The following is a 24,568-nucleotide window of genomic DNA, read 5'->3' on the forward strand; positions in this document are numbered from 1 at the left end:
AAGAAGCAGTTTTTACAAAAGTTAAATATAAGAAAACTCCCAAGAAAACATAAATTACTTCTAATTATAGAAGACGTAAGTATTGTTAATATTTTGGCATCTGAACTTCTAGTTTTCTATATTTAACATAGCACCTGTGTTATAAAATGTAAGTTATACATTCCATAGTTTTATAACCTGTTTTGTGTCCTTTAATATTTTGTGACTGTCTTTCTTATCACTATAGATGCTTCTGTAGCTTCCTTTTTTGAGGGCTATTTGATATTCCAGCAAATTGGTATATCACAATTTAGTTTAAGTAAAGATCTGTTGAAAAACTTTTACATTGTTTTTCATATTTTCATCACTGCAGACATTCTTAGAAGTAACTCTTACTGTGAATCTATGATGATATTCTGAGAATAAATGTCTGGAAATAGAAGTACTAAAACAGAATGCCAGTTTTTACATTTTTTGCTATTAATTACCAAATTGTTCTCCAAAAGGGTTGTGCTAATTTACTAAAATTCTGTAGAGAGTATTAGGTTTTTTTTAAAGAAGCAAGTGTTTGCAATTTGATTTTTTACAGGACACATCTGTCAATGTAATGTTTTAAAATTCAGCCTGCAAACAGTAGTAACAAGGGCTCAAATAAAGTTAATGGATTTTAGGCAGATTCCATCAGGGCTAAACATTTTTTTCAATTTCACATGAACTGTGATGGCCTAGTTTTAATGTTTAGATGATGATAGTTATTGGGAACTTAAAATCTTGGGGATGAGGGAAGAAATTCCAAAATACTTTCCTTTAACAATTCTACCAGATATCAGCATTTGGTTAAACCAGGCGCTAAGAGGAGTCCGGGATTGCCATGGGAACTCAATAGAAAACGCCCATCTTCTCACTTTGTTTCATCGGCTCTGCAAACTCTTATTTTTTCGAATTCGTCCTATTTTTGTGTTTGATGGGGATGCTCCACTGTTGAAGAAACAGACTTTGGTAAGAGTCATCTGTTTTTTGTTTTCGTTTTTTCCTTTCTGCATTATTAGAAGGAAAGAAAAGTTCATGTAGAATTTTAATCTTCTCTTTAGAATTTTGGAAGCCAAGACTTATTTTGACGTATATCCAACTTAATTTCAACTTTCTTTAAGTTTATCTTGAACAGTCAACACTTTTTCCTTTAAAAAAGGATTATTTGTGAGACTACGTCCTGGGTGCAATGATGAATTTCAACTTTTAATAGAACTACTTCAATTCTTACAATCGAGAGTTTTCCTTTTAGAGTATCTTCTTAGGTGTCCTACCTTAGGTGTGCTTGGGTTTCAGCTATGCTCCCGAGCATGAGTGTGATAGAGAGCTTGTGGGGAAATGCGTCCCTGAATCTGAGATCCTGGGTCCTCAGTGTTTAAAGAGTAATTGGATTTTATGTCGTGCCAGGTGTGACAAAAGTGGATTGATGAGGAAGGAAATTGGCCAGGATATAAAAGAATGACATTGAGTTTCTTTATTCTGAAAGTAGTTTAAAACAATGTTGGAACAAAGTTGTGAACTTTGGAGTAATTGTGTACCCCTCCCCCATGGTAGCACCCATTTGTAATAGGACTTTCATGTGTTGAAAATGCCAGCTCATCACTTCATACTCACACCAGACAGACATTGTCTAATTAAGTGAGAATGTAGGAGAAATGTTAGGATTGATAAATGCTTGGGGACATTTGTTCCCTCAGGAAAAGGTCTAGACTTGTGTGTTGCAGTTTTAAATTATCCAAGGCACATTCTGTCAGGTACTCCTTGGAAGGATTAGGCAGGAAAAAGGAACTCCAGAATTTATTTATCTATTAGTAAACAACATCTCCCCAGTTTCCCAGCCCCATGATAACGATGTTAGCTAACACTACTGTAGTAATCATTTTGTAATATATAAATGTACCAAATCGACACATTGTACACCTTAAACTTCTACAGTGTTATAGGTCAGTTATATCTTAATTAAAAAAAAAAAGGAGGCGCCTGGGTGGCACAGCGTTTAAGCGTCTGCCTTCGGCTCAGGGCGTGATCCTGGCGTGATGGGATCGAGCCCCACATCAGGCTCCTCCGCTATGAGCCTGCTTCTTCCTCTCCCACTCCCCCTGCTTGTGTTCCCTCTCTCGCTGGCTGTCTCTATCTCTGTTGAATAGATAAATAAAATCTTTAAAAAAAATAAAAATAAAAATAAAAATAAAAAATTAAAAAAAAAAGGAAAAGAATGTTTTGGTATTTCCCCCTTATATTCCACCATAAGCATGGAGAGTATTCCATTTTTTCCTACGTGGACATTTCTTATAAGATATGTCTGTACATTTTAGGATTTCTTATGATATAGTCTTGAATGTTGAGGGACAGAGTGGCATGTAAGTAACTTATTTTTTTATTTTTATTTTTATGTTTTTTGAGAGAGAGAGAGAGAAAAGAGAAAGAGCAGGGTGAGGGACAAAAGCAGAGGGAAAGAGAATCTCAAGCAGACTTCCTGCTGAGCATAGAGCCCGACATAGGGCTTGATCCCACGACCCATGAAATAATGATCTGAGTCAAAGTCAAGAGTCAGACGCTTAACTGACTGAGCCACCCAGGTGTTCCAAGTAATGTATTTTTTATAAAGACCAATATCAGAAATTTGTTTTGGCATAACAGTGACATCTTAAAAGAGTACATTAATATAATAATCCCTTTTGAGAATCATTTATTTAATTATATATTATTAAGTTGTAGGCCTCTTGGGGACATTGAAGGCTATCTAAAAGAAACTGAAAGTAAATTAATAGTTTCCCAAATACTGTATCCTAGCCAGTCCATTTAGTAGTAGGTAGATGGAGACTCAGTGTCCTTTATGTACCAGAAACGTGAACATACCCACTGATATGACAGTTTGGAGGAAATACTAAAGTAGTCATAGTCTGAAAACTCAGGTAAACCAAATTCTGTGGAAAAAAGTCACAGAAATGTTTTTAATATACTAATACCCTGAAACAGAATCCTGTGTCCTTTGTTTTCACAGGCTAAGAGAAGGCACAGAAAGGATTTGGCAACCACTGACTCCAGAAAAACTACAGAGAAGCTTTTGAAAACATTTTTGAAAAGACAAGCTATCAAAACTGCCTTAAAAAGCAAAAGGCAAGAGGCAAATTACATTAATATTAAGGATTAAAAGCTTTTAATTGTCGCCTTGGATTCCTGTGGTTCCCTTTCCCTGATTTTAACTTGGCAGATAACAGATGATGAAGTCAGAGGGATAAGTGGGCCCATTTAACCCAGTAATTGGAAGTTGTGAAAATTCCCTGTTCGGTGAGAGTCAGCTTGAATATGGAGAGAGAAAAGCCATAGTATTGTGTTGCCTGCACTTTGTACTTTTATAAGGTGGGTCTCTGTGCCTGTAGTTGAGGCCCTGGCCGAGGTGCTGGGAGCCACAGTGAGCTTCCCCTTTCTCTTGAGGCCACGCTTGCTTCCCACAGCAGCAGCCTGGGCAGGCGGGACAGCAGAAAGAAGCCTGTTACAGCCCCGTGTTTTTCTACTTCTCCCCCCTCAGCAGGGCTTGTGTAATCAGTGGGGGAGTCTTCCTGACTCAGTCCTCTTTCCCATTACCTCTGCTTAACGTCTGTGTGTGCTTTTCAGAGATGAAGCCCTCCCCAGTCTTACTCAAGTTCAAAGAGAAGATGACATCTATGTTTTGCCACCTTTACAGAAGGAAGAAAAAAATAGGTAAATGTTTAACTATTTAAAAATAGTAATTGTGTGTATATTCAGACAGATTTCAAACCTTTGTGTTTTTATCTACGTGTAAGGCACGTGGGAATTAATGCATCTACAAATGCATTCTTGACACCTTTTAGAATGTTTCAAAGACTAAATTTTTTAGTGATTAACTTGTCCTTGTGTTTTGGTAGTTTGTGCTGGTGTGTCTCTTCATTCTGCAGATCTGGTGTTAGCACTGTTCGTGTGTAATTCCTGAAGATGTGGATTTTCACGTTTCCTACCCTTTGCTTATACGTGCTGTCTCTGTTTCTCATCCTGTGTCTTCTGTCTCTCACCACCACGCTGCCAGTCCACACACAACGTCCTCCTTGCTAAATCCACTGACACTTTGCAGGTGTTAGCTTACTGTACTTTTTAGCTGCACGTGACTCGGCATCTCTGCCGTCCTGCTGTCTGGGAACCTCTCCGGCCACTCCTTCTCAGGCTCCTCTCTCTGGCTCGCTGTTCATGGTCAGCTGCTTCTGTGGCTGAAGTGCAGGTGGAGGGCCCAGCAGTGTGTCCCAGGGGTTCCTGAGACACCAAGTGGCTTTTGAAGCAGGCCAGTTCTGTTTCTCTTCATCAATGCCACCATCCTCCTTGCTCGAAGTACCGTAAAGGCTTCCACACTTCTTTGTCTTTGTCTTTGATCTTCGCCTTTCGCTGGAACCCCTACCCACCAAGTTCAGTCTGCTTTGTGGTGTAGAATCTGTTAAAACCCAAACCTGATAATGTCATTTCAGAGCTTGAAACACTTCCTAGCATCTCATTTCTTTGGGATAAAACTTCAACGCCTTAATCACATGCTTCTCCAACCTCACCAGGCCCTCTTTGTATTGTCTCCAGGCAGGCTTGCTTTCCCTTGTGTCCAGATGTTTATAGAACATAGTGTTTCTGCCTGGAACACTTGTCTCCATGAACTTTCCCCAGACCCTACAACTAGATCTCTCTCTTATTTGTGGCTAAGTCCAAGCAGTGCAATTGCCAGAGATTCCAGGAAACTTTAGGGACGCCCCCCCATTGGAGAGAGGTGACTCCCCTTATTGTATCTTTAGCAACCTGCTCCTCCCTTGCGATGGATGTCCTCAGATCATATTGTAATTGCTCCCTGGAACATGTCCCCTCCCGACTGCGGGAACAGTGACAGCGTGTGTCATGCTGTCTGATTCACCATTGTAGCCCCTAGAACTCGTGGCCCCTTGCCTCCAGAGATATTTTTATAATCATTAAATCATAGAGACTGTAAATGTATGCTTGACTTTCAGTTCAGAAGAAGAAGATGAAAGAGAATGGCAAGAAAGAATGAGTCAAAAACAAGCATTACAGGTACTTATGTAATTTTTGAATTCAGAGTATATTCTGTTATTTGAAATGAATAATGAGGTAGTATGAATTTATGGACGTTCCTGATAAAAAATAGACACATACCTTCTTTATTGTGTGTGTGTGTTTACGTGCGTGCATATGTATAAATGTACAAATACGTAGGCACCCATACACATTTGTATGGCATTTACCATTATGCCTGTCTGGATATCCAAAATAAGCCATCTTTCTTTTACAACCAACCAACTAAATAATAAGTATAAATAGTAATACATACTTGCATAAAAATATAGAAAACGTACCACCCACAAATAACTTCAAGTAACATTTTGGTATAAGCCCATTCTCCTGCCCCTCTCCTTATGGTGGAATATCTGTGTGTGTATTTGGGTATGTGTATGCATGTCAGGTGTGCATGTGTGTACATATATGTAAGTGTATGCCTGTGCTTCTGTTCCAGTTATCCATTGCTGTGTAACTTGGTGGCTTGAAAATGGTTGTTTATTATCATGCTCTCGCTGAGCTCAGGGAGGCAGTCCTGTCTGCACGGCTCCCGTGTAAATGCAGGCTGACCATAGCTGGGGCTGGAGTCCCCTCCGAGGCTTCCTTACTCACATGTGTTCCAAGGGCAGGCATCCCAAAAGCAGGTGCCTGGTGGGAGGGACCCTGTGGCCTTTTCTAGTCAGCTTTGGACGGAGCGCAGCCTCCCTTCCTACGCATTCGGTCTGTGAGAAGCCGGTCAGTGAGGCCAGCCCTTATTTTAGGGGAAGGGATTAGATGAAAAGAGGTGTCAGAGAACCCGTGGTCATGTTTTAATACCACCACCACGGGGCGCCTGGGTGGCTCAGTCGGTAAGCGTCTGCCTTCGGCTCAGGGCGTGATCCCGGTGTCCTGGGATTGAGCCCTGTATCAGGCTCCCTGCTCCGCTGGGAAGCCTGCTTCTTCCTTTCCCACTCCCCCTGCTTGTGTTCCCTTCCTCGCTGGCTGTCTCTGCCAAATAAATAAATAAAACCTTTAAAAAAAAATAAAAAATAAATAAAAAAATAAAACCACCACCACACATATTTTAATGAATGACATTTTTACAAATTGAGGTTGTACTGTAATATACAAGCTTTTAGAGATTTTTCAAGTTTCTTGAATAGTGGATAACATTCTTTGATTCCCAAGTTAATTGGTTTTTGTATGTTCCTGTTATTTTGGTGCATCTGGAGAAGGACTTTTGAGCTACAACCTCAGGATCCTTCAACTTGTAGAGGTTCTGCGTCATCAATACAGCAAATGACCGCCGTCTTGGTGAAGACCACGACCACTGTGGTCAGAAAGACCAGTGTTAAGTCCAGGCTCTCCTGTGCACTCGCCATGTGATCTTAGACAAATTAACTTCTCCAAGGCTCCCCCCCCTTTTTTTGTAAAACAAAAGTAATAATTATGCCTTCCTCAGAGGGCTGATGAGAACATTAAGGTTTTCCCTTCGTATGGGGAAAGCATGGGGTGTTCTGAGCGTGACTGGCCTGTCCTAAGTGCTGGCTGGTTTGCACACACACGTACAACATACCTACCTACAGGAAAGCAAATTGTATTATTTTATTTTCTTTACTAATGAAGAGTTTTTGGTAATTAGTTAAAATTTAGAGAAGTTTTATACTTTTTCATGCCCGCAAATTTCTCACTTGTCTTCACTTTTGATTATAGGTTAAGAGCAAAACAGAAGTAATCTAATTAGGGGCATTACAGATATTTTTCAAATTCGTAAGGCTCATCCCTGCCTTAGGGTCTTTGTACTTGCTGTTCCTACAGCCTGGGACGTCCTGATCAGTCTTGTTGGTATCTTTCAAGTCCCTGCTCACATGTCATTTTTTAATGAGGTCTTCTTTATCTATCAAGTAAATGTTTTCTCTCTTCCTGTTTTCCTAATCAACTCTCTTATCAGATTAACCTGCTTTATTTTCTTGTTCATGTATTTCTTTGTTTGGTTATTCTATGTCTTACTCTACCCTAAGAGTAGGGACCTTATCTGGCATGATCTTCACAGCACCCTAGCACCTAGAACAGTGCCTGGCACATTAGGGGTGTCTGGTAAGTATTTTTTCTTTTGAGTGAATCAGTGAGTGAATGGCTGTATTCCCTAATCTGCCTATTTGCTGATGCCTATTGCAGATTATGTACGACTGTGTTTAGTCTATTGTAGATTTTGTAGAACTATTTATCGTAAGTGCAGTAAATATCAGGATAAATAGAATTAAGTGTACAAAATGTAAATTTCATGGTTACGTTTTTACTCTTTACAGGAAGAGTTCTTTCATAATCCTCACGCCATAGATATTGAGTCTGAAGACTTCAGCAGCCTGCCTCTTGAAGTAAAGCATGAAATCTTGACTGATATGAAAGAATTTACCAAGCGAAGAAGAACCTTATTTGAAGCAATGCCAGAGGTGAAATATACAACAGCACATTAATGCTTAGAATGCTCTAATGCTTAGAGCTTCAGCAAAATTTTTTATTAGAAAAAAGAGGAAATTGATAAGTATTACATATAGAATATCTGTTTCCAGTAAACAGCATTTGTGTCTCAGAGAGTCTATGAAGCATCATATATTTATAAGTTTGAACTTATACATATTTCTTCAAAGAAGCCTTTTGACTTTCCACTTAAGACCAGGTCTTGCGAAACCTGGGTGGCTCATTCAGTTAAGGTTCTGACTCTTGATTTCAGCTTGGGTCATGATATTGGGATTGTGGGATCGAGCCCCTGCATTAGGCTCCATGCTCAGCGTGGAGTCTGCTTGAGATTCTTTCTCTCCCCCTCCCCTCACTTGTGTGCTCTCTCTCTCTCAAATAAATAAGTCTGTAAAAAAATAAAATAAACACCAGGACTTATCTCCTGCTGTGTGTTCTCGTAACACTGAGTAATGTCTCTTTATGGTTCTTAGCATCCAAATGTGCCTGTTTTGCTCACTTCTGTATTTTCAGCATCTTTCACATAGTATGTGTTCAGCATATGCTTAGTGGCTCAATTCTTAGGTTAGTTCATAAAAGTTATTTTAACTCATAATATACATTGTAGAATACTAATAGTAATATGGAATCTAATCTAACTTGAAATTCCAGGTGTCTCTTCTTTGGCTGCAGGCCTAGAAATGCAGTTGAACCTTTACTTTCACTCTTCCTCTTTCTGGACAGTGGTAATAGGGAATTCAGTGGTAAATTCTTCAACTTGGAGCATCTGCTGGTGGCTCCACAGCCACAGAAACTTGGAGCAGGTGATGTGCGGAGTTGGGGTCAAGCTTGTCTCCTGATCATGCTACAGCAGTAATTACTACTGCTTTTAGTGGGTGAATGAGCTTTGTTTTCCTTTCTACTGCTACCACCTGTTATTTCTCACATCATTCTCTAACTCACTGTAGGACAGAATATACATTTTGCAGCAGCATTATTCCTAATGAATGGATGTAGTGGGTTTTTTTGTACAAACTTTTGAACATTTCTTAATTTGGTACCAAACTATGAAAAAGGCAGGTATTTCTTTCCTTATCAGACCTTTTTTTTCCACGAACAGTGTGAACATAGGAAAATGCTAAGGTGCACAGAAATGATATGGGAAGGACAGAGGTAAATTTATTTTTAGTTCATTTCATTTCATTTCAGGGGAAAAATCCAGGCTTAGGCTATGTATCAAGCACTTTATTTCTTAAGTGTGAAAGGATCTCTGGTTGGCCTTTGAGGAAGTAGAAATTGGGTTATGTAAACAACATTGGGAAGGCATGGGAAGAAGGGAGATGGTCCCTAATGATTTGCTCCCTTTTGTTCTCGTCCCATCACCATGGAGCCTGGGATCGGTAGATGGTAGGGTAGAGGGTAGTGTGGCTATAGCCCGTGGGCTACGGCCCATGGGACCTGTAATTCTGATAGGGAAGGGAGGGTCTGAGTCATCCAGGTTGGACCTTTGTATCATCTGTACATTGGGCAGATGCAATATTGAGAATAGTAATGATGGTAAGTAATAACATAATAGCAATAAAAGCAGTGTAGGGTTGGCAGCCTGTTTTTTTTTTTTTTTTTTTTAAGATTTTATTTATTTATTTGACAGAGAGACAGCCAGCGAGAGAGGGAACACAAGCAGGGGGAGTGGGAGAGGAAGAAGCAGGCTCCCAGTAGAAGAGCCTGACATGGGGCTTGATCCCAGAACGCCAGGATCACGCCCTGAGCCGAAGGCAGCGCTTAACGACTGAGCCACCCAGGTGCCCCAGCCTGTTTTTGATCCCACATCTACCACTTACTAGCCTTGCAGCTCTAGGGAGGTTACTTAACCTGTTTGTCTCAGCTTCTTCATTTGTAGACTAGAGATAATGATGTATGTCTCATGGGGTGGTTGAAAATAAAATGGGATAATACACATAAAAGCTCCTAGATGAATTCCTTCATAGAAAATGCTTGATAAATGTTGACTATTATCATTAATAACTGACTGCTATGAATTATTAGGTGTCTTTTATGGGTCAGGGACTGTGCTGGGCACTTGCATATTTTTTTGTAAGATTTATTTACTTATTAGAGAGTGCGCACGACAGAGCATGAGTCAGGGAAGGGGCAGAGAATCCTCAAGCAGACTCTCCCCCCCTCCACCCCCCCACCCGTGAGTGTGGAGCCTGTCTAGATTTCACAACCTGTGAGATCATGACCTGAGCTGAAACCAGGAGTTGGACACTCAGGTGACTGAGCCACCAGCTGCCCCACTTTACTTGCATATTTACTTGCATTCCAGAAGGTTGTCTGTTCATTAAGCCATAATCAAAATGTCACAGTGTTTGGCATGCATTACTGCTTAATAAATGTTTTTTGAGTGGATGATGAAGTCACAAACAGTATGCATGATTTCTTTTCTTTTGCCTAAATCTTTTTGTTTTAAAGACTTTTTTCATAAGGTGGTTACAGTTTTTTCCTAGTATTCAGATTTTACTGTTATGATATGAAAATGTCACCAATGGAAAAAATCAATTGCTCTTTGTCCCTCTGTGGGGAAAAGGATGGAAATGTTGGAATATTATCTGTATTTAATACAAAAACATAATTTTATTTATTTTATTTTAGGAGTCTAATGACTTTTCACAGTATCAGCTCAAAGGCTTGCTTAAAAAAAACTACCTAAACCAACACATAGAAAACGTCCGAAAGGAAATGAATCAGCAACAGTCAGGACAAATCCAAAGACAATATGAAGATGAAGGGGGCTTTTTGAAGGAGGTAGAGTCAAGAAGAGTGGTCTCTGAAGACACTTCACATTACATCTTAATAAGAGGTATTCGGTACCATCACTTACCTGATGGTTAAAAACCAAAAATACGTTGTGTCTCTGAATTCTAGGAACTACCACCCTACTTATGTAATAATAAATATATGTAACTGTTAATGGATTACCTACTGTTGTACCAACCTTGATCTTTATTTTTATTATTTACTTAAAATTCATTTATTTATTTACTCCCAGTATGATTAATGTATAGTGTTATATATTAGTTTCAGGTTTACAATATAATGATTCAACAGTTCTGTACATTATTCAGTGCTCATGTACAAACCCACTTTAAAATTAAATAGCGGGGCGCCTGGGTGGCACAGCGGTTAAGTGTCTGCCTTTGGCTCAGGGCGTGATCCCGGCGTTATGGGATCGAGCCCCACATCAGGCTCTTCCATTATGAGCCTGCTTCTTCCTCTCCCACTCCCCCTGCTTGTGTTCCCTCTCTCGCTGGCTGTCTCTATCTCTGCCGAATAAATAAATAAAAAATCTTTAAAAAAATAAAAAATAAAATAAAATTAAATAGCAAATTAACTCTTAGTGCTGTTTAAATGAAAATTTATAACTTCATTCATGAGAACCAGGATTCTCATGTATATTGTCTCACTGTAAAACTACATAATGAGAAATGTTTTAATTTTTTCTTAAGGTATTCAAGCTAAGAAAGTTGCAGAGGTAGGTTCAGAGGCTCTTCCTTCTTCCAGTGACATGCACAGCCGGTCTTTTGACACGAAGTCCTCTCCATGTGAGAACCTGAAGCCAGAGAAAGAGGCTGCTGCTACCCCTCCTTCTCCAAGAACGTCCCTGGCCGTGCAGGCTGCCATGCGGGGAAGCAGCTCAGAGGAGGAGAGGGAGAGTGAGAATCAAAAGCAGTTGGACATGAAGAATGCACCCGTGTCACCGCGTACTCTCTTAGCTATTCAGAAGGTTCTTGACGATGATGAAGACATGGAAACACATGCTGGAAATGATGTGCAGACAGGAGGGTCAGGAGTGGAAACGCTGGTCGAGAACACTTGCCGTGAAGAAGCTCCTGAAGGCCTTGAAGAGGGAGATGGAGAAGGAATGCTGCTGCCAGCAGGACCCCATCTAACCCGTGTGGACTGTGCACATGAGCCTAGCCCTGACAGCAGCAGGAGACTGGCAGACTCAGCTCTTTTGTCCCGTCCCGTCTTCTGTCCAGGCAGAGAATCTAGTGTTCCAACAGAAGAAATGTCACTTACTCATGTGGTGAGCGAAGCCTTTCAGACAAGCGATGAGTCCTCAGTTAAGGGTGGGAAAGACCTGGTTCCTCCAGAGAGCACAGTGGTGATGCGTGGAGATGCTCCTGGGCCCCAGGGTGGGAGGCAGCTAACACCAGGACCTCCAATGAGTTTGAGTTCTGTACCAAGGAATGAAACACACACCAAAGAGCCTGGGCTACAACCAGACCTTTGTCCATCAGGCAGCAAATACGATTCCTCTGTTCTTTCAAGTGATGATGAAACAGAATGTGAAAAAAATCCCGTTTCTGAAATTGTTGCCACTATCAGTTTGCAAGAAACGAGTAATACACAGAGTGTCCCTTCAGAGGCAATAAGTAACTTGGAAAATGCAGGATCCTTTCATTCTGAAGAGCACAAGAATTTCCTGAAAACCATCCAAGAACATGAGACAGTGGTATCTGCAGACCAGGACCTAATTTCAGTTCTGAAGTCCGTGGAGCCAGTGGAAATGGACTCTGAAGAAAGTGAATCTGATGGTAGGTGCTTGTGCTCTTCCAGAGATACAGAACTTCCTGTGGGGTTTCCCATCTCCAGGAACGGAGAGAGCCTGCAGTGTAGTCTAGTTCCCACTTCGTTCAGATGACCAACTAGGAGCCCAGGAAGGTGAAATGACTTTCCCAAGGACACACAGCTGGTTCTTTTTTGTTGTTGTTTTTAAAAGGAGGGAGTATCCTAGTTGGAAAAGGTAAAAATGAGTCTTTTCATGTTTTTTAAACTTTTTGTTTTGGAATAATTACAAACTTAATAAAGTTGAAAGAATATTACAGAACATTCTGGTTCCTTCACCTAGTACCTCACTGGCTAGCATTTTACCACATTTGCTTTATCATATCTCTTTATGTATATTTATATACACATACATGTTTATTATATATTTATATCTATACAGACTTCCACATGGTCGATCCTCATTATTCACAGATTTCTTACTTGTGAAATTGCTTACTTACTAAAATTTATTTGTAATGCCAGAATCAATACTCAGCAGTAGTATCTTTGTGGTCATTCATGGACCTGAGTAAAGGGGCTAGAAGTTTGAATTGCCATACCGCTCCCAGCTGAGGTTGAACAAGGTGTCACTCTGCCTTCATGTCTTAGCTCTTCCACGAAGGTGACCAGAAGGTGAATGTGGGAGAGAGCAGAGCAGTGTAGACCCAAGAAGCTCTGGCTTGGTTAGCTGGATAGGGTTTGAATCCCAATTCTGGCACCTGTTAGTGGGGCAGCCTCAGGCACGTCTCTTAACACTCCTAAACTTTGTTTTCTTTTCTGTTAAGATAAATTAGAATTTACCAAGATGGGTCGTTTTTAGGATTTGCAATTATAAATATATTTACTCTAAGGACAAGGACGTATTTGTGGATTCAGTGTTCACAGTGACTTTATAGAACATACTGCTGTGAATAACAAGAATTGTTTGTACACACACAAGCTAACTTCTTTCCCGGTATCTGCTGAGTTTCTCCATTCTAAAGTTACTGTTTCTCCTTTGAAATTAGTATCTTATGGAAAGGCTGTGTAAACATGTTGTTCCTAAACAGATGTTTGCCCACTCATTTTAGCATTCATTGGTGATTTTTACCTAAGTAAATGATTACTGTGATGGTTGCCAAATGGCAGTTTTCTAGGTCCATCGTTCCTTATACATTTTTCAGTTTACATCCTTTTATAAGGAAGATCTTCCCCTCTTCCCCATTTACTGTTTTTTTTGGTATCAGTGTGGACTCAAGAATTCCTACTTTATTTAGTGATTTATGATTTTATCATACTTTATGGTTGGAATGGTCCTGGCTTTCGCCAGTGGGGGCCCCCTTCAGGCTGGCTTCTGTGACTTTTGACAATTCTCCCTTATATTTTGAGCATTTCTTTACTTTCTGGTCAAGATGTTCCATATTTATCTTATACTTTCCCGGCCCTGCCCTGTCCCTGGATCCAGCCAGTTCAACAGAGAGCCCTAGTTCCTTGTAATAGAGTGTGATGTTTAGAAATCAAGATCTGGACCCTGAATGTGTGCTCACTGGTCCTGGGGTATCATTGCTTCAGGCCCTGTCAGGAACAGAACTGGGAAGTATATTTATGTATACATACACAAACATGTGCACACACCCATCTGTACTTACTTCTCTATGAATACATATTTATGTGTAAATATATAAAAATTTTTCATATATGGAAATCTATGAGTTCATACTGATACCTGCATTCCAATCCAACATCACAGATTTCATTTTAGCTTCTACTTTTGTTATACTTTTCCTTTCTAACAGTGAGAAACCTGACTCCCATTGTCCTTAATATATTGACTTATTGCTTATTCTTTCTTAATTTATAACCATCTCCTGGTCCCATTGGTGTTCTCCTTGGTCCTGGCGGTCTCCTTGGCCCCAGTCCCCACTCTGAGATCTCCAGCCCACTCTGTCCTGATTGCATCCTGAAATCCATGCCCCTCCACCCGAAGCCAAAGAAGAGAATCAAAATTTTTTAAAGCCCCCTCCACCAGAAGGAAAAGAAGGAAATAAATTTATTTTTATTTTATTTTATTTTATTAAAGACGAGACAAGACACAGGAGAAGAGGGAAGGAAGGTGGAAAAGAAGAGCTATTTCTCCTGAGTACTTATCCAGAATTCTTTCCACTAATTCACAGCTTTATTCTTTGCTATGTTCATAGTGAACATATAACAACCTACATGACTGTTTACACCCTCTGATAATTCTCCTTTTTGAACTCTGAAACAGTATTAGTTAACTTAGCATATTTGTAAAAAGCTTATATGCAAATCTTTGAAAGCTTGGTTCATAATTTCAAAGATAGTGCCAGTTTATCTAATGGAAAAGACTTACTTTGAAGTTATAGGCATTTGTATTAAATTTATTTAAGAGTAATATATTACCCTTACATGTTTTCTAGTAAATTCAAATCTTTGCAGGGTAAAACATTTTTTCAGGATACTTTGGAATGTTGTCAATGATTTTGGGATAATTTTAGTGTTTCACTTGTAAATAAAGTGACCTTGTTATTTTGGTACAGGAAGTTTCATTGAAGTACAGAGTATAATTAGTAATGATGAACTTCAAGCTGAATTACATGAAGCTTCCGAATCTCCCTCCGGACAAGATGAAGAAGAACTGATAGGAACTAGGAAGGAAGAAGCCACTGGTGACTCTGAGGGCCTCCTAACACACGACTCTGGAAGTGAGGCTTTGGACACTGAGCCACATGAAGAAGCTGAAAAAGATGCAGACAGTTCACTCAATGAATGGCAAGATATTAATTTGGTAATAATACCACATCGAGTTTTAACTTAACTGCCAAGAAAGAGCCAAGTTAAATAGCTTTTGAGCTTTAAGGAGTTACTGGGTGAACATTTATTAGCTATTTATGTGCTTTTTTTTTCCCCCCTTAAATAACTATTTTCTCATAGTTCTGGGGATTGGGAAGTCTAAGATCAAGGTGCAGGCTAATTTGGTTCCTGGTGAGAGCTCTCTGGCTTGTAGATGGCTGCCTTCTTGCCATGTCCTCACGTGGTGGGGAGGGGTGGGGTAGGAGGCTGGGGAAGGGGGAGAGAGGGAGAGGGTAGAAAGGGTGGGAAGGAGATATCTTTCTTTTATAAAGCTACAGTCCTTTCAGATTAGGGCCCCACCCTTATGACCTCATTTAACCTTAATTACCTCCTAAAGACAACATCTCCAGCTGCAATCACATTTGGGGTTAGGGCTTTAACATGTGAACTTTGGGGGAACACAATTCAGCCCACAGCAAGAACCAGATACAATAACACCTAAAAGCATAAAATACTTACGTGTAAAGCTTACAACGTATGTGAAAGATACGTATTTCAAAACTACAAAACACTGATGATCAAAATCAGGGAAGACCTAAATAGATGTGGTTTTGGATGGAAAGCCCCAATATTATATCTTCAGTTCTCCCCAAGCTGATCCATAGATTTCATGGAATTCCAATAAAAACCCAATGATGGGTAATTAACAAGGTGATTCTAAAATTGACTTGGAAAAGCAAGGAAGCTAGAGTAGTCAAAACAATTTTGAAAAAGAAAAAATTTGGAGGACTTACACTACTTGATATCGAGATTTACTATAAAGCTACAGTAACCAGGAGAGTGTGATATTGGCTAAAGGGTAGACACATAGATCACTGGAACAAAATGGAGTCCTGCAACAGAAGCAAACAGCAGTAATCAACACAGTTTGCTCTTGGCATAAAGATAGAAAAATAGATCGATAGAACATAATAGAAAGTACAGAAATGGATCCATGCATATATGGAGAACAAATTTTCAACAATGCTACAAAGGCAGTTGGATGGAGAAAGGAGAGTCTTTGCAGTGGTGCTAGGAAAAAAAAACAACTTTGGTACCGTGTATGATATACCAAAATCAACTCAAAACACATCACAAATTGTAGTTTTACAGTCACTTGAAATGAGGCAATGTGAGTGTGAGTCTTCCAACTTTGTTTTTTTCAAGTTGTTTCACTTTCATAAATCCTGTGTATTTCCGTATGAATTTTAGAATTAGCTTCTCAATTTGTATGAAAAATGCCTAAGGTTTTGATGAGATTGTATTGAATATACAGATCGATTTGGGGAGAATTAAATCTTAGCAACACTCTATCTTCGGATCCGTGAACGCAGGATATATCTTGATTTATTCAGATCTATTAAAATTTTCTCAGCAGTGTTTTGCAGTTTTCAGTGTGCAAATCTTACACATCCTTTGTCAGATTTATTGCCAAGTTTTTCATATTTTCAAGGCTATAGTAATTGACATTTTTTATAATTTATAGCTCTTAGTGTAATTCACAGAGTTATACAACTGTCACAATTTTAGAACATTTCCATCACCTCAAAAAGAAGCCCTGTACCCATTAGCAGTCACTCCCTATACCTTCCTCTCCACCTCTGGGAACACTCATCTACTTTCTGTCTCTATGGATTTTTTTTTTTTTTTAAGATTTTATTTATTTATTTGACAGAGAGAGACAGCCAGTGAGAGAGGGAACACAAGCAGGGGTTGTGGGAGAGGAGGAAGCAGGCTTCCAGCAGGGAGCCCGATGCGGGGCTTGATCCCAGGACACCGGGATCATGCCCTGAGCCAAAGGCAGATGCTTAATGACTGAGCCACCCAGGCGCCCCTCTATGGATTTTTCTTTTCTGGACATTTCATATAAATGGGATCATACAACCTGTGGCCTTTTGTTTCTGGCTCCTTTCACTTAGCAGAATTTTTTCAAAGTCCATCCATGTTGTAGCATGTGTTAGTACTTTATTTCTTTTTATTGCCAAATAGTATTCCATTGTATGGATATGTACCACATTTTATTCATTCATCATTTGATGGACATTTGGGCTGTTTACACTTTTTGGCTATGATGAATAACACTGCTATTAACATCTATGTACAAGTTTTTGTGGGGATGGAAATATATCTTCATTTCTCTTTGGTGTACACCTAGGAGTAGAATTGCTGGGTCACAGGTAGCTGTGTTTAACCTTTTGATTCCCTGTCAGACTGTTTTCCAAAGTGGCTGCACCATTCCCACCAACAGTATATAAGGGTTCCAATTTTTCCATATTCTCGTCAATACTTATCAATATGTCCTTTTGATTCTAGTCATCTTAGTGGGTGGGAAGTGGTATCTCACTCTGTTTCTTTGTTTTTTTAAAGATTTTATTTATTTGAGAGAGAGAAAGAGAACACAAGCAGGGGGAGCGGCAGGCAGAGGGAGAAGCAGGCTCCCCACTGAATGGGGAGCCCAACATGGGGCTCGATCCCAGGACTCTGGGATCATGACCTGAGCCGAAGGCAGATGCTTAACGGACTGAGCCACCCAGGTGCCCCTCACTCTGTATTTTTTAAAATTCAACTTGTTTAAACTCAAGCATGGGTGATTCAGTGAGGGAACTCTAAAGATGTTACACACTTGCTCAGAAATCCAAGTGGGAAACTTCATGAGGAGGAACACTTATTTGGTAATTTAGTCAGACTAAATGCAGGCTTTTTGTAACAAATAAGTTTAATTGGATCATTAATATAATTATCTACAGATGAAATTATTTTGTAGGAGGAGCTGGAAACTCTGGAGAACAGCCTGTTAGCGCAGCAGAATTCATTGAAAGCACAAAAACAGCAGCAAGAACGGATTGCTGCTACCGTGACAGGACAGATGTTCCTGGAAAGCCAGGTAGGTGTGCAAAGCTGGCCTCTTTTAGCGATACCTACCGCTGGTTTTACTTAATCCGATTCCCCAAGGGGATGCCTTCAATGAAATGTATGCCCACTGCTCCCATTTCTGGTCAAGACCGGGTCCCGCGTTTCCTGGGGGTCATGGCGTGTCTCTAACACTCCAGGAACTTCTTCGCCTGTTCGGCATTCCCTACATCGAGGCTCCCATGGAAGCAGAGGCACAGTGCGCCATCCTGGATCTAACCGATCAGACTTCTGGAACAATCACTGATGATAGTGATATTTGGCTGTTTGGAGCACGGCACGTCTATAAAAACTTTTTCAATAAGAACAAGTTTGTAGAATATTACCAGTATGTGGACTTTCACAACCAACTTGGTAAGACTTCAGGGTATGAGTACTTTTTGAGATTTACCTTTAGAATTTGTATTATGAATTTTTTCCTTTCCAGGGAACTAATTTGATGTATTAATTAGGAAATGGTAGGTCTCTACAAGTTTTCATGTACGTGATCTTTTGCTTCTAGAGAGGAACAGGATTTTTAAATTAGAATTAAGACATTAAAACCCTGGTCATGTTTAGGAATTTTCTGCAGTTTTAATTACCTGACCTGCTTAGATTTTGACCAGTTACCCGAGATTTCCGGAGTAAATCAAAGGTGGTAGAGAAGGGGAGGCAGGTGGAGTCACTCCTGCTGGAGTCAGGAGCCCCGTGGCCCCGTGTTGGTGTTTCTGGCAGTGATTCTTCATTTTCCCAGTCACCTAACAAGTACATATTCAGTGACTCCTGTATGCCAATTCTTGTTCTTGGCCATGGGGAAACAGTGGAGAATACAAGTCTAGTAGGAATGGACAATAAACATAATCCATGTAGAAAAATAAAGCTCTAAAAGAGGAGAGGATGACCTGCAGTCCCAGGAAGGGCATGTGCAGTTGTATATGGAGCTGTGGTCACGAAAGGCTTTACTAGTAGGTCACTTTTGGGCTAGGGCCTAAAGAAGAGAGGTAGTGAGTGTTGTACATACCAGGGATGAGCACGTCAGACAAAAGGCCTAGAGAGTGTAAAGCCCAGGAGGCAGAATCTTGCTTGATGTGTTCTAATAAAAATTTAAAAAATATAAAATGTTTTTACTTTTATAGGATTAGACCGGAACAAATTAATAAATTTAGCCTATTTGCTTGGAAGTGATTATACAGAAGGAATACCAACTGTAGGTTGTGTTACAGCCATGGAAATTCTCAATGAATTCCCTGGACATGGCCTGGAACCTCTCCTAAAATTCTCGTAAGTTCTTTCTTAATTTCTCTAATTCAAATGTTTATGTAAATACCCAATTTAGGGTGCCTGGATGGCGCAGTCAGTTAAGCGTCTGACTCTTGGTTTTGACTCAGGTCATGGTCTTGGGGTTGTGGGATCAAGTCTGCGTTGGGCTTCGCACTCAGTGCTCAGCATGGAGTCCCCTTGGGATTCTCCTCTCCCTCTGCTCCTCTCCCCTGCATGGGCATGCACATGCTCTCTATTGCTCTCTGTCTCTCTCAAATCAACAAATAAATCTTAAAAAAAAAAAAACCCAATTTAACAAACAGAACTATTATTTGCATCATGAACTGTCACAAATCACCAGAATTGATTGGTTACCAAATCTGTTTTCCCTTTTCCAGACTTCAGTGAAATCAGAGACAATTTTTTGAGGCACCAGGCTTATCCCAGTTCAAGGGGGTACATAGCCAGCTCTGTGGGATTTTATAGGCAAACAGAAATTCCCATTACATTCATTCAAATATTGACTGAGTTGCTGCTGTGTGTTAGACACCCTGCTAGGCTGGGGTAGGAAAGTTGACTAAGCCGTAGGCTGAGCTCTCAAGGAGCTCCACGCTCTTGGGGAGACAGAGAAGCAAACAGGTCCCTGTACTTCCATGTGTCGAGTGTTCTGAGAGAGGGGCCAGCGGGAACATGGAAATAGAATGTTGAGAATTTTACCTCGGGCCCTGCTGTCCAGTTTCTTGCTGCGTGTACTCTGATGTGTTTGGTGGCGGTGATGCATTCCACCCAGAACCCACCGTTGTGCCGCCCTTGGGGTACACGTCAATTATGGAGGTTGCTACAGTGGTTTTTAGGAGGATGTCTGTGAAAGGAGTTCTTTCTTAAGCTTGGTCCTTGATGGCATTTAAAAAAATTGGAGTGTAAGTCACATATCATACATTTTGTAGTTCAGCAGCTTTTCGTTTATTCACAAGGTTGTGATGGCATTTTCTAACTTGTCATGAAATACTATTTGGTAGTAGTTGATTTAATGATTCTTTGGAGTTCTTTCCAGTTTTATCTCCTGTGTCTGAAAAATTCTCAGATGTTCTGGGCTAAGAATCAGTGATTAAAATTAAAACTTAAATGCAGAAGTGGTTTTAATGTTTTGCTGTTCTCCAGGCACACATACCAATGTGTTTATTTTATGCTTTCTTTATCTCTCTCCTCATGATTTTCATATTATTGAGGAAATAATATACTGGCACTAAGTTATTGGGTAGCTCATCGGTCATGGTATTTAAATAACTTAAAAAACTACAAATAACTTTATTGTATAAATAATAATAGAAAAATTATGAAATATGAATTAAAAAGATGGTTACAGTTAACATTTTGGTTTATATAATTTTAGACTTTTCTATGCACACTCATACATTATATATATATATAAACATATATATACATGTGTACTCATACAAGTGTGTATTGTTTCTTTTTATAAGAATGGGATGATGCCATATGCTTTTTATGTTACCTGTAACTCATTTGGTGATAGAGCAAGGCATACTACCAACAGTGTATAGATGAGTAACAGTTCTTAATGGCTCCATAGTAGTCGTTGATGTATCATGATTAATCACATGCCTGTTGTTATTTCTATTTTTTTAAAGTCTGAACAAACGTGATTTGAGTGTCTTCAGAGACATATCTTTGGGTTCTTATCTGATTATTATTTTAGGATAAGTAAAAATGGTATTTAGATTTTCAGTTGGTGTGATATCCTAGGTTTTTTTATTTGTTGAAAATTTGCATTTCTGATGGAGTGAATGACTGTTTATGCCATATATCTTTTCTCTCAACAGTTTTTGCTCGTTTGTCGTTAGTTGAGTGGTTTACATTTTAGCCTTTTCTGCTCTGGTTGTCCAGCTGGTGGATGGCAGATAGGAGCAGCCGGAGCCGTGCCTGGCTCAGACTGTGAAGACAGATGCAGAGTTAGAGAGCGGGAAGAGAGGTGGAGGAGCAGTGAAATTGAGAATGTTGCCTTGCTTTCTTTTCTGCTTTTCCTTTCCCCTAACCAGACTCTGGCTTGTCACCCCCCCTTTAAGGTGGAGCTACTCTGGGTCTGCCCACTGAATTCAGCCCACCTGCGTTTGGTTAGGTCTACACAGTGTGCTCCTCTATGGAGCCTTCATTGTGAATTGGCTACCAACATTTAAATTAGGGGAGATTTCACAGAACATTTTGGGTTCTCTTGGGGGAATATGAGATCTGAAAACAATGGGCCCAAATGCCCTGAAAGCAGGGACAGGGAACACAGTCACCCCACCAACCTGGCCGGGGCACAGATCTTCAGTCTCAGCACAGTCGCTCCCATGCCCTGTCCTGTCCCCCACAGCTCAGAGGATTGGCAGGTGCCATCTTTCATCTTTATGTCAGTGCCCGGCCCTCCTGCTTTAAGGAGGGGGAGATTCTTTCAGTGTCCGCATGTCGTGCTGATCGTCCTAGCTGACAACCCGGATTGCTTATCTCAAAGACTATCATTCAGAAGAGAGTAGGCGAGAATTGCTGGTGTTGTCTTTGGTGCTACAGTGAAGACCGCAGTTAGTCTTTTGTGGTGCTAGGTGGCACTCCTGCACTGGTGAGGGGAGACACTGCCCTGGAGCAAACCGGAGTCCGGTTTGACACCAGCAAGTATGTGAAACAGCGCACGAGAGAGGGTTTTGTTCTTTTTAACGTTTCAATGGATGCGTAGATTGGTGAGGGTTTTCTTTGTTTTTAACTTTATGCCATTCATTCTTCCTACTTATATAAATTTTTCTGGTCATCTCTTGCCACATTATAAAATACTTCAAACCTCAGTGGCTTCAGTCACTGATTTTGCTCATGAATCTGCGGTTTGGTGAGGCTGCGTGGGCATGTGTGTGTCGGGGGAAGCTCAGCTGGGCTACAGGGTCCACGGGTGATGGAGCCATGTGTCTGGTCAGTGGTGCTGACGTCAGCCAGGAGCGCAGCCAGAACTGTGGATGGGGCCTCGGACCCCTCCATCTGGACCTTCTCACCAGCTGGAGCTTCCTCACAGCACATCAGCTGCTTCCGAGGCAGATATTCGAAGGGCCCAGATGTGGAAACGGCAGGCTCTGAAGACCTGGCACAGAGCCCACCTGGCTCAAGGGAGGGGACATGGGCCCCCCCTTCTGGATGGGAGCAGATGCAAAGAATGTGCGGCTGTCTTTGACTTGCCATAGTAATTTCTACTCACAATGGGAAAACTGAAAAAGGAATAAAATATAAAGAAGAAAATGAACAGCTCTTTCCTTGCTTAGAACATTGCCTAACACAGTGAAATAATAGTTGTCATTGCTTTTATTATTTTAAATTGCCTTGTCTATGTTTTTTTTCTTCGCATATATGCATTTTCTCTAAAATTGAGGTTCTACTTTCTATAGAGTCGTGTTCTGCATTTTTAAGATGTAACATGTTCTTGGCATTTTTACGTATCATTAAATATTCTTGGGTCTATTATTGTAGTTGATTTGAGGTAAATGATACAGATATGTGACCTCATTTTCCTGCTGAGAAAGAGCCCCAAGAGAAATTGTGGGCTCTGATGGGCGATTCTCAGGGTCTGACCGCACAAGTGCCAGCCGTGAAATCTTGAGCAGGTAGTGACTTGTGCTTGCGGTCAGTTTCTTCCTCTGTGGGGTGAGGACAGTGGTAGGATGTGCTCGGGTGATGATCAGCGTGCAACGGCTGGCACGGTGCCAGGCGCAGAGTAACCTTACAGTCAGTGTTGGCCATGGTTCCTCCTCGGCTCGTGCGATTTGTTCTGAGGCTTGAGTTTACGTCTTCTCAGCATAGCCCTTTATCTGCAGTGCATCCACTGTAGTGTCATGAAATCCTGTCTCCTTTGCCTCGTAGAGAGTGGTGGCATGAAGCTCAAAAAAATAAGAAGATAAGACCTAACCCATATGACACCAAAGTGAAAAAAAAATTGCGCAAGCTGCAGCTCACGCCTGGCTTTCCCAACCCAGCTGTTGCCGATGCGTACCTCAAACCTGTGGTGGATGACTCCAGGGGGTCGTTTCTATGGGGGAAGCCGGATCTGGACAAAATTAGAGAGTATCCTTTTACTCCTTAAAACATAGAGGAGTACTGAGCCAAATAGGTGTTTTCGTTTGAATCATAGAGAACGCTTAGATCAGCTTTTTCTTAATACTCTGTTCAAGATGCTTCTTTTTCTCCTTAGGTTTTGTTTTGTTTTTGTTTTTGTTTTTTTTTTGGTGGTAAAATACACATAACAAAATTTATCATCTTAACATTTTAAGCATACCATTCAGGGGCATTAAATACGTTCATAACTGTTGGGCAACAAACACCTGCCACCACATCCATCCCTATTCTTTTCATCTGATCTAGACCCATTAACAGCAGCTCCCCGTCTCCTCCCCTCAGCCCCTGGTGACCACAAGTTTGCTTTCTGTCTTCAGGGTTTTGAGGACTCGAGTACCTCACACAAGTAGAATCATTGAGTATTGGTGCTTTTGTGTCTGGCTTATTTCACTGAGCACAGTGTCCTCAAGGTTCCTCCATGCTGTGTAGCACGTTTCAGAATGTCCTTCCTTTTTAAGGCTGAATAACATTCCACTGTGTGGATAGGCCACATTTTGCTTATCCGTTCATCTCTTAGTGGATACTTGGGTTGTTTCCATGTTTTAGCTGTTATGAATAATCTCTTTAGACTTAAAGAGGGTCTTTATTTGAAATAGGTAGTGATAAGCAATCATAGTTTGTTAGTTTTATTCTTTATTATTATTTATATGTTCCTTTCTGCATATTTAAACCATCATTTGGATAGATGTTTAAATGTTTCCAATAGTATTAGTCTAACTACAGTTTTTATCTCTCAAAGAAATATGTAGATATCTGAAACTTGTTTTTATTCTAGGTTACCCTTTTCTCATAGTAACGAGTCTTTGATGTTCTAAAATGAGAGTTGGATGTATTTTATCTTAGAGGACATTGAACAGGAGACAGTGCCACATGATTATGTTACAGTAATTTGTTTTGTCATCCTGTTCTCTTACCACTTTATTCTTTATAAATATGAAAATTTTTAGAGATATGGGGAATGGAATTATGGGTGAGTTCTTTGCACCTTTTTATTTATCACTTGTTTAAATATCTTTAAAAACATGTAGAAGCCTTAACTGCCTGCATATTTTGTCAGCGTTATTTTGGGTGGAACAGGACGAAGACAGATGAGTCTCTGTTTCCCGTATTAAAGCAACTGAACGCCCAGCAGGTAATCATGGCAGCTCTTTTCCTAAGTTCAGGGTGAGGAGTGAATGAAGAAAGGCTGTCAGTGGCAGCCAGTAAAGACCCGTTACTCTTTTATTTTAGAGCATATGACATAATTTTAAAATTATTACACTTCAGATAAAAGAACAGAGGAAAACAGAAAAAGGGAAAACTGCACTTTGTCTTCATT

The 24,568-nt window shown here is 40.4% G+C and overlaps 1 protein-coding gene across 2 annotated transcripts in view; it reads left to right on the plus strand.

Moving 5' to 3' along the window:
* The window catches only part of LOC103657553 (DNA repair protein complementing XP-G cells), a 76,445-nt gene that overhangs the window by 49,696 nt on the left and 2,181 nt on the right, over positions 1-24,568 (plus strand). For both annotated transcript variants that reach the window (XM_040624416.1, XM_040624408.1), the window contains 13 exons: positions 803-978; positions 3,014-3,129; positions 3,628-3,714; positions 5,010-5,070; positions 7,362-7,505; positions 10,162-10,369; positions 11,016-12,107; positions 14,658-14,905; positions 17,714-17,833; positions 18,000-18,213; positions 18,975-19,119; positions 22,999-23,199; positions 24,298-24,382. In XM_040624416.1, coding sequence (XP_040480350.1) covers positions 803-978; positions 3,014-3,129; positions 3,628-3,714; positions 5,010-5,070; positions 7,362-7,505; positions 10,162-10,369; positions 11,016-12,107; positions 14,658-14,905; positions 17,714-17,833; positions 18,000-18,213; positions 18,975-19,119; positions 22,999-23,199; positions 24,298-24,382 — 2,897 coding nt within the window. The remainder of the gene's footprint in view (positions 1-802; positions 979-3,013; positions 3,130-3,627; positions 3,715-5,009; positions 5,071-7,361; positions 7,506-10,161; positions 10,370-11,015; positions 12,108-14,657; positions 14,906-17,713; positions 17,834-17,999; positions 18,214-18,974; positions 19,120-22,998; positions 23,200-24,297; positions 24,383-24,568) is intronic.

Source organism: Ursus maritimus, unplaced genomic scaffold, assembly GCF_017311325.1.
Source record: "Ursus maritimus isolate PB19 unplaced genomic scaffold, ASM1731132v1 scaffold_10, whole genome shotgun sequence".
NCBI lineage: Eukaryota > Metazoa > Chordata > Mammalia > Carnivora > Ursidae > Ursus > Ursus maritimus.